The 11,307-nt window shown below is 32.2% G+C and overlaps 1 protein-coding gene across 5 annotated transcripts in view; it reads left to right on the forward strand.

Moving 5' to 3' along the window:
• The window catches only part of LOC106686360 (uncharacterized), a 553,455-nt gene extending 549,653 nt beyond the window's left edge, over positions 1 to 3,802 (forward strand). For all 5 annotated transcript variants that reach the window (XM_067053697.1, XM_067053696.1, XM_067053694.1 and 2 more), the window contains one exon: positions 1,417 to 3,802. In XM_067053697.1, coding sequence (XP_066909798.1) covers positions 1,417 to 1,505 — 89 coding nt within the window. In that variant the 3' untranslated portion in view covers positions 1,506 to 3,802. The remainder of the gene's footprint in view (positions 1 to 1,416) is intronic.
• The last annotated feature ends 7,505 nt before the right edge of the window (positions 3,803 to 11,307 follow it).

Here is an 11,307-nt window from a genome sequence, read left to right on the forward strand (position 1 = left end):
TTTTCGATATTTAAAATTGATAAATTCATGTTCTTTTCAATATTTTACACTGTTATCAATATCAATATCAGAAACGATATTTATTTTTATAGAAATATCGATATTTTATGAAAGAAAGCTATAACATTTTATAAAAAGCTAAAATAAGGTATTTCGATATTTTATTTTTATGATTTCATATTCATTTCGATATTGGACATTATTACTAATATCGATATAGAACATTAGAAAAACTACTCCGATATTTTTTTTATCGAAATATCGATAAGAACATTAGAAAAACTATTCCGATATTTTCTCATCGAAATATCGATATTTGGCTTAAAAAGATTAAGAAAATTTTATAAAAAGTTTCAAAACAGTTTTTCGATAGTTTTTAATTGTTATTAATATCGGTATAAAATATTAGAAACGATATTTAGATAATTTATTTTACAGAAATATCGATATTTTATGAAAGAAAACTATAACATTTTATTAAAAGCTAAAATAAGGTATTTCGATATTTTATTTTTATGATTTCATATTCATTTCGATATTGGACATTATTACTAATATCGATATAGAAGATTAGAAAAACTATTCCGATATTTTTTTATCGAAATATCGATAAGAATATTAGAAAAACTATTCCGATATTTTCTCATCGAAATATCGATATTTGGCTTTAAAAGATTAAGAAAATTTTATAAAAAGCTTAAAAAAACTATAAAATTTTATTAAAAGCTAAAATAAGGTATTTCAATATTTTATTTTTATGATTTCATATTCGTTTCAATATATAACATTTTTGAAAATATCGATATCGATATTTTTCTTTGGATAACCCATCGCCAGTTAGAGCTCTGCTATGTACAAATTACAGTGCTATATATATCTCATACACCTTTATCAATTTAATTATTATGATAGTTTTCTATTTTTAATTTCTAAAATAACATAATTTAAAAACTTATTTTTATTTATCAATATCATAAAAACTATACATAAAATTATGTATTTGTATAAATAAAAAAATTGAACCAACAGTCATCTCATTTCTAACATTTTATATTTTTTCACCTTTTTTACGATTTTATGTATATGTTTATTTAATATCTAAAATAATTTTTACTAGCAAGTTCCCATTTATTGCATATTAATTTTATTCGAAACTTCAGAATAATGATGGTTTAGGATTTTTTTAATTTGATTTAAAATTACATGTATTACTAATATTTTCAAAAATATGTATTGAATTTAAAACTTTCCTTCTATTCGATGGCTAATATTACAACATTATTTTTTGAAGACCATTTAGGGTAGATCCTATGAAATAATAAATTAATGATTATTTTTTTTAGTTGTTCATATTCTGTATAGAATGCAGCAGCTTCAATGAATTGGCAATTAAAAAATTATCCTATTTTGTTGTAGGAGAAGGCGGTGAAGGTTCGAGACAGAAGAAGGGTTTCTTCAGGAGCTTCTGGAAGAGGTCGAGGCACTATTCGCTGGAGCAACAATAGCGTCAGGCGTCCGGCTGGGCCATATGCTTCTCCTGTAACACCTAGTATCTGAGCAGCCGCATCACAGCATATATAACATATTTACAGTTTATATACATACGATATATAAGCTATAAAATACATATACATACCTATATATGATGATCCACCATCAGTTCATTAGTTCATCCAATACTAATGTATATATTATACATAATAACGAGTAAATATCGCTTTCGATTGTTTCCATTAATATTGTTATTTAATATACATTGGACAAAAACAAAAACAAAAAAAAATGGAAAAAAATCAAAAACGATCTACATACATATAAACTGAAAAAAAAAATGCATTCATCATGTCCACTTATTGTAATTAATACTAATACTGAATTGTATATTTTGATGTGTACTTGTTGTCAAATCAATCCGAGGTACATGAAATTTCTCTAAGCGTTAAAAAAACAAAACAAAGAAAATAGCTTCACGGGATTTTTTGAATGTAGTTTAATGAATGAACCCATTGTTTTTTCAATAAAATATTGGAAAATGGAATGATTCGACGAATTTTTAGAGTGGTCAAGGAGGGATTATTCAAATATATATATATAAGATGTGAATATATCAATCTAGTCATGTAGTTTGACAAAGAGTAGGGCGTTGTGTTGCGATGGTATAAATTTTTTTTTTAATTTAAATTGTAAGCCCGTGCTTTTTCTACATGTAGAATAGAAATTGAAAAAAAAAATAATGTGTTCCCTCTTCTTTTGTAATGGAAAAAGAATATATATATAAATGTAAAACAATAACAATACTGAGATAAGACTCAGATAAGATAATGGGCCTAATACTGGTATGTTAATTGTATTTTGTCTGGTCCTGGACTCTAGGTGGGACCACTAGGATAGGCTATATCCCGTCGACCCTAACCAAGGACGTTTCCCTTTATCATGTACAAGTCAAAAACATATCTGGGCATTCCAACTACATATGTTTACTATTTACTAAGTGTTACGTAGAAAATGAAATTATCCTTTCTTTTTTTTTTTTTTGTAGGAAACAAATTAAGTATGAGTGTACGAGTAGTGTTTTCAGTTTCTACATTATAGCATTAGTTTTAGTAATACATATATGTTTCGGATCATTAATCAGCAAATAAAACAGGGTCAATTACTTTACCGAGGAACCAAATCATGGAAGTTTGTACAGGGCAACCTCATTATTCCATATTCAAAAGTTCAAATATGATGTTTTGAATCCGTCTAAAACCAGTCGGTCTAAAATCGGTCAAAGAAATCGGTAAAAGAATCACAAATTAGTGTTTGTATCTATTCACATAAATAATCAACACGGCTACACCTTAGATATGAATAAGATTCAAAAAATTGAAAATAAACCCTTCATTGAAATGTGTCTCCTCTTAAAATGTTAGTTTTATTTTTTCTCTGAACTACCTAAAACTGTGGATGTGAATTTAAGCTGTAGGGGAATCGGTGAAAAACGTTATTTATTATTTTAAATACCAATGCTCCGACATTTTGTTTTTATTATTTTTTAACCACACTCCATCTACGTCCCTGAACTACGAAGATAACAGATCCAGCAGAAATTAGAATAGTGAGGGCTTAGTTCCGCCGATTGCTTCCACTGTTCCTGGGCTTATCTCCGCTCTGCAGGGTTCTTCAGATCTTTTGTGCTGAAGGCGAGAGCCCGTTGTTCAATCATAATGGGGTCGGACGCGTTCGTATTTGTTCCTGCCTCATCTCCAACCATCCCTCCAATAAAGGTTACAAAATTCATTGTACATTACGAAATTTTCATATTTTTACTAATAATTGTTATAAAATAACTGTTCGCATTTCCGTTGGGAACTACCAAAGCATTTACTTGGTCAATTAAAGTTGAAATGGGCGTTTGTAGACAGATTAAAAAAAATTCTATTGACAAGATACGTTGATGCCCAGGTATGTTGCAAAGCAACTTCTTCCTTTTGGGCTTCCTTTCCTAATAAGCAGCAGAGAGAAAAAAAAGATATATTTGTACAGGGAGGACAAGGGGCCCAATGTCTAGTGCACAAAACGCTAACTCACTGCCCGCTGTTTGTTATTAGTCAACAGTTTTTATCAGTTCGATGATTGAAGAGATTTTGTGTTTAGTGCACAATGCATGCACCCTCCTCCTGAATCAGCTTTAGCGACATTTGTACACTTAATGTTTTGTAAAAATAATAATAAAAAATATATTGGCTATCTTTATGTATTAATCGAACAGTACATACTCTTTGTATTGATTGAAATATATTACTAACGTACAATAATATAGCTTTGTTTCTATCACCTAATCCAACTCCTTAGCTGTATACTAATATATTCAGTACTCTAATATGAGTTTAGGTTTCTAGAGTAGTAATATGAGTAATACTGAGTAGTAAAATATTGTCAAATTAAATTCTTATTTGATAATATTCCAGTAATGTGTCCCCAAATAGTGTTGGTACACTAGTAATAATGGGAGATATATCTAAGCAAAAAGTCATGAACAACCGTCTTATATATATCGACACAGAAGGACGAGAAAACAAGTTATGGTTGAGTTATAAATCAGGAAAGCAGATTTCTATTGATCTTAGTTTAAATTCTTACGACCTTTTTTTTCCTTTTAGAAGTCGTTGAAATAATTTATTGCTCTTAAAACCTCCCTTGAACAGAAAAGATTTTTTATTGCTGGGGCAAACTTTAATAAAATAGATATAAAAGTTTTTCTCGTACTACTGTCACGACATATTTCCTACTTCGAAGAGAGAATATTCTATTTCGTTAGATTCAAGAAGTGATGCACTACTTAAGCATGCAGTTGAATTGAATTGAAAGCTAAATTTGAACCAAATATTTTTAAAATTTATTATATCCAATAACTAACAACAATCTTTGGTATGATTACTAGTTTACATTCCTTTAACTTTAAGAATATTATGACAGTGGATAACTATCTCAAGAAATTAAACATCGGGGCCTTGAAGTACGTACGTACTAATTGCCCTCAGACATCTGGGGTATTTTTCATTAAAAGTCAATCTGTATGATTAGTTAGAAAATATAAATAATAATAACAAACATTCTTTAACATTTGGCTATTCGACTGAAGAAACTAGCTGAGCTCTGGGAGATAAGTGAGGGTAAGGGTGACTAAGCTTCAAAGGAGTGAAATGGCATACAGAGGATAAGGTAAGTGCTGCGTTTCTGAAAAATCTTATATTATATTTACATTTAAGTTAATTACAACTTAATTAAAAGAATCAAGCAATACGTATGATGGGTTAGCACAAAAACTATAAAGTACGTCAGGAAAACCTTCCTACATTTTGAAGGAATGAGGTGGTAGTAGACGATGTCTCAGAGTAGTGGAAAGAAGCTCGTTAGGTAGTGGAGGTCCCCCCGCTTTTAGCAGCCAACATGTCGTACACGGGCGAGTAACGTGGGTTTGTCCTGACATGTCAAATAACCGTTCAGTCATCAGGGCTCAGCAAGCTTACCCTTTACATTTCCGATTAACTCTTAATGGACGTCCCCCAAATCGCAAAACGATGTTGTCATGGGTTGTCAATCTCCGTGAAACAGATAACGCAACAAGAAGCCAACAAATGTGAGAACGCGTCAAAACGTGGAGGCTGTCCGTGTGTCGATCGAACAACAATCACCAAGACGCTCATTAAGGAAATTTCGGATCGTACAGTTCGACGTACCCTCCAGTTGGACAATGCATCCCATAAGATTGGCTACCCTTAAGAAGATCGTGGTCTGGAGGGCGTCAATTGGACCGTTTTACGGTCTGAAATCAATTGAAAATGCAAACGGTAAGAAGCACGTTGAGCCCCAAAGACAGAACGGTTATTTGACAAAAACTTTGTCACAACAAACACACGTCTCTCGCCCTGCCTAACGAGTCCCTCCCCACTCCTCTTTGGCCTTCCTACCCTCCAACACACTCTCAAAATGTGGGAGGTCTCGCTGCTGTACTCTATACATATAAAAGAGTGCCCTTTTAATTTAAACTAAACAATACTTCACTACAATAATGGTAGGAAATGTATGAATATTGCTTCGCCGACGTTTACCTCTTTAGAAGTCAGTTTAGTGGAAGAGTACGATGACCACAGTCGCCCATAACGTGAATGGACAGCCAGATTTCCTTAATTGTTTAAAGTAAGTCCATGAGCATCTCAACATGAACCTTAATATGCATTGTGTAGTTGACATTATAGTATATATAATTATTCAAAATTCTTGGAATTGTAGATACTAAGAAACCCTATTGATGTTCAGAAATTTTGCCACACTTATTCGGTCGGAATCGTTTGATACACTAATGCTACTTTTAGTTGAATCCCACAGCTTCCCAACAAAACTGCATGTCTTCTTTAGATAACTTTTTCATGTTTAGTCGTATATCCATATCTATACTGCATATCTCTATATAAGAAAGCAGTGTCCTCCAAAAGCCATTCTTGAGATTTGATTGAACATTACCTTGATCATAAAAACTACATAACTTAAACGGTAAATGCAATGATTACCTTCATTTTAGTATATTTGGTCCAGGAAGCCCTCCAAATTCTTTGCTAAATAATTTAGAAATTAAGAAATCAATTTTTCAGGTAAACCATAAATTTTGATAAAAATAATTTAAAGGTATCCCAACGATGAGTGATTAAAACTTTTGAATTTGTTTTCATCATGTAAACCCAGAACCACATTAAAAATATACATTTCACCACACGGCCCAGTCCTTTCTGCAGATAATCAAGCGAGTTTTCGACCAAGAGCTAAGAACTTATTACTGATTATTGTGTCGACTGCGAACTATTAGTGAAATGCAATGGATGGAATCTGTGGGAGTTAAGTTAGTTGAGTAAAATTTAATATTAAAAATTTCTTTTTTAGGTAAAAATCAATAGAATTGTTGAAGATATGTAAGTAGATACTGAAAACCAAGTAGCAACTAAATTAGCATCAGAATGAAATTTTGCTTGGAGAGAGATGAATCAGCTGACATAAGAGACAAAGCTCAATTAATAGAATTTATTCTTTTAAAATTTTTTTGAGGTTAATCACTTCCATCATTTGAAATAAATTATTATTTATTTATTCATGACATTGTACAACGTTTCGGGACCACTGTCCCATATTCATGCACTATAAAAACCTTTATCATTTATTTCCTAAGATGGAATTGATTAACCTGAAAAAATTTTAAAAGAATTGACTCACCAGACTTCCTAGAGAGATAATCCAGATTAGAATTTATTCGTTTTTGTGATTAAGATGAACTAATGAATCACTTTGTACGATGTTGAGAACAGAACGGGATAGAATTAAAGCTGCAAACTCAAGTACTACATCTCTGTTTTTCACAATATTTGAAAAAAAAAAAAAAAAATCGTTTTTTTTTACCGTGATTTACAACCATTCCAATTGACACAATCATTCACTCAATGAATTTATTTAGTTAATTATCACTCTGCTTTGGTTGTTCCTTAGGCCCCAACAGCTTGTTGAAGTGATATTTGTCGTAGTTATCTGTAACTACCATTTGTAAAGTGTAATCACATTGCCGACTACAGCAGTGCTTGTGAATGGAAGAGCAAGTTCTCACGTTCTGGTCTAGAAGATTGAGCCTGATGCATACTTTTTTTATATGAACAGATACAGTGTGTTTTCTTGTGTTGGCATGGCCGAATAAAAGACAGTTATTTCACCACAATTTTAATTATTTTAATGAAAACTATGTATAATTACCAATCGAAATTGGTTAGTCTGCCTAGGTAGTGTCAGTGAATTTATTTTGAAATATCTATATCTCAAAAACCATAACAACGTGCAAATATAAAATATTAACACTGAAATTAAAGCTAGTTTAATGTACTATTAAGTAGTTCCTAACGTATAGCTTCGTAGGAGTAGTAATTTTCATATTTGGTAATATAAATTGATTTATAATTGTTCGGACAATAAGTTTGGTTTATGAAAAAATATATCTCACGAACCATTCCACGTGCAGATGTCAAGCACTCAAATTAAAGGTAGTTAAATTTACTATAAAATAGTTTATAAAGTTATCTTAGTAGGAGTATTAGTTTTTATGGTATTTGACAAAATACATTTACAAAATGTTGATTCCTAGTTGTTCAAACAAAATGTTTGAATTTTGAAAAAAATATGTATATCTCTGGAACCATAAGACGTACATATGTCTGCTAGCAATCAAAATTAACGTAATTTAACTTAATATAAATTAGTTTATACCATTATTTAGATGGGGAAGTATTTTTTATAATGTTTGCATATGAATATAATTTTTGCAAAAGAAAATTTGTCCGAACAACTAACTATAAATCAATTTATTTTAGTAAATATCATGAAAACTACTACTCCTATGAAGATAAACTACTTCATAGTCCATTAAACTAGCTTCTATTTGAGTGCTAATAGACTCGTCAAATAGTCGTACGTCAAATAGTTTTTGAGATTTAGATTTCTCAAAATACCGTCCTATCTCTCTGTTACTTATCAAGGGTAAAATCCTTGAGAAACTCATCTTGAAACGACTGTATCCCATCCTTGATTCCAACCACATAACCCCAGATCACCAGTTTGGATTCCAAACATCCCACTCCACTATCCAGCAATGCCATCGTGTGGTTGATGTTGGTTGTCTCGTCTTCATTGGAGCGCGGAGTGTACTGTTCCCGAGTCTTTCTTGATGTAGAACAGGTTTTTGATCGAGTCTGGCACCCAGGCCTGCTATACAAGATCCGTTAATTCCTACCCCCTATATACTTCCTCATTATCCGTTCTTATCTCTCCGACAGATTATTTCAAGAAAATTACAACGGTGCTTATTCATCCCTATTCCGTCAGTCTGCTGGTGTACCTCAGGGTAGTATCCTTGGTCCTATCCTTTATACAGTTTTCACAGCTGACATCCCAATCCATCTTAACACTATCCTCACCACGTATGCCGATAATACATGTCTATTGTTAATGAACAATGATCCTTACATTGTATCCCAAACCCTCACATCCCACATCACTACCCTTGAAGAATGGTGCCAAAATTGGAGGATTAAAATTAATTCCAATAAATCCCACCAAATCGCATTTACCCTTCGTCGTAAACCAATGACCTCTTGTCAAACAGTATCCTTTAATAATACCCCACTTATTCCTGTCGAACAGATCCGTTACTTAGGACTATATCTCGACAAACGATAGACATGGAATCCTCATACAAGACTGAAAAGACAGGAAACTGCTCGCCGATTTCAACTATTACAACATTTACTAGATAAACGGTCTAAACTTCCAATCCATTACAAAAGACTGATCTACATGACTATTACAAGGCCTACCTGGACATACGGAGTTGAGGTTTGGGGCTCCCCTAAACCATCAAATTCCTCCCGAATCCAATCCTTACAGTCCAAAATCCTTAATGCTCCTTACTTTGTCACAAATCAAGTCATCCATCATGACCTCAATGTCCCATATGTTGCCGATTTGGCCAAAACCAGATACCATTCCTTCTATGGAAAATTTCTCAACTACCCAAATCCACTTGTTTGTAACTTGGCTTCTCCTCCATTACCTAATAATCCTCCTAGGCGCCTGAAAAGAAGATAGCCTCGAGATCTTCTCTAGAAATGTTATTCGAGTTCTATCTATGGGTATATTCTCCACATGTTTGTATCATGTTACTATGTCACCTACACCAAATTTACTTGTTGTATATATGTTATACAGTTGTAAATAACAATAAATAAATGATTAAAAAAAAAGATTTCTCAAAATAAATTTACTTTCTACTGATCTTTCAGTACATTATTTTAGGAAATGTTGTTTTTTAAAAATATGTTGTTATATTTCGAATACTATTCAACTTAAATAGCTCTATTAGGGCACATATTTTAGCAAATTTACTTCACTTTAAACAATGTTCTCTTAGGTTTTCTAGTGCTGTTGGCAGTTTTAAAGATATAGAGCTCCGAATGAGCTTTTTTTTTAACGTTCTGAAACAACCACTATTTCTTATTCCCTTAATTTCAACTTTTTTCCCCAGCCTATTTGTTCTTACATCAAATTATTTCTTTCCTCTTTATCTTGTATTTTATTCGAGTAAAAATGAATCATATACTATATTTCCTTATTCTGATTATTCAATAAGAATATTAATCTTCAAGATTTTTTGTGTTACATCGATAATTGCTTTATTTTTCATTACTCTACAATTCTAATGACCTAAAAAGGTATAAAGTTATTCAAGAAGAGAAAATTAAGTCCTCCATGATTTGCCAACTTCATCTATGACCGTTTTAGAAGACTGAGAGAATCAAACTAAAGCTTAAGCTGAGATTTTTGTAAACAACATCCATCTTGGACTATGGCGAAATAGAATTATTGGTCCAAGGTGAGTTCCTCTTAGCGGTCCAGATTGATCCTTTCCAGGTTCTTATACGATCATCTGGAATGTTAAAAGCAACTTGTTTTAAGTGGATCCACACTGCTTGATCTAGTTTATGTCGCAGACTGGTTAATATTTAGTTCTCAACCGGATTGGTTATATTATTTTGTGACTTAATTATCCATGTTAACTTCTTTGCAAAAGTATTCTCCCACCAGTGATTCTTCACACGCTCGGAAATTCTAAGTATAAAACAAACAAAGAAATTCTAAAGGCTGACCTTAGCAGCCAAGAGGGTTGTAATTTACTTCGTGTAGAGGACCACAGAATATGTATCCCGTAAGATAACCATCCCGTATTCCAACTATCCAAGCAGGGAGTAAAAGAAACAAATAAACCGAAAAATAAAAATGTATATAATGCCCATTGAGTTGTTGAACTTTTCAAAAACTCTAGCATTACTTCGATTTTTCTTTAGCAAAATAGCTTTTTTGAAAGGGGGTCATTGCATTAGTAACAAATGTTCATGTAGTTGCTCTGCTATTTGCATAGCAATATAGCAAATGGCCTGCCGCCACAAACCGTGGTGAACCACTGCCGTACACCGATTGAGCCACGTAATCATCAATTAGCCAATGGCAATCTCGTCAAGGCTTCCACGTTGGATTGCCTAGTTCACAGCGGGAAACCAACAGCGCTGTAAAACTAATTAATTAAAGTGTGTGGAGTTAATTTGAAATGAGTTCTGAAATTATATAGAACGTTAGCAAGTAATGCTGAGGGATGTAGCGTCGGGGCAGTTGGTTTGTATTTTTAAGTGTCATTTGGTTTTGTTTTATTAGTCCAGGAAATAAACAATTAAATCTTTTTCGTTTTATATAAAGTTTATCCTTTATTAAATGTATTATTTTCCAATAATATACTGGGTCCTTTTAAATTACGTATTAGAACGGCTAAACTATACTTCCTTAATTTGTCTATTTAATTCTATATCTGACATTTTTACTTGGGCTCCAGCATGGAATTGTTGTATTAGATCTAATATACCAAACTCATGTAGGAATCTAATTAAAAAGGTACAGTTGGGTATAAAATGGACACAAAAGAGGAAATATTATTTCAGACACCAGGAAAAAAATTAGAAGGATAATATATGATTTAAGTTAGAATTGACAAACGATGTAAACGGAATCGGAAAGAAAATGACCACATTGGTCGAAAGGTTGTTGTAGAAAAAATATAAAGGTTAACTTAAAGGAGTTTGCTATTATTTCCTGGGTTAGTAAAATGAAGTAGATTACAAAAAAAACGTTTAGAAATTTGTTGTTTAATGAAAACTTTTATTTCATAGTGTCTCTTTTGTGAGG

The sequence above is a fragment of the Halyomorpha halys genome, unplaced genomic scaffold (genome assembly GCF_000696795.3).
Source record: "Halyomorpha halys isolate HHAL.00 unplaced genomic scaffold, Hhal_1.1 Scaffold35.1, whole genome shotgun sequence".
Lineage (NCBI taxonomy): Eukaryota > Metazoa > Arthropoda > Insecta > Hemiptera > Pentatomidae > Halyomorpha > Halyomorpha halys.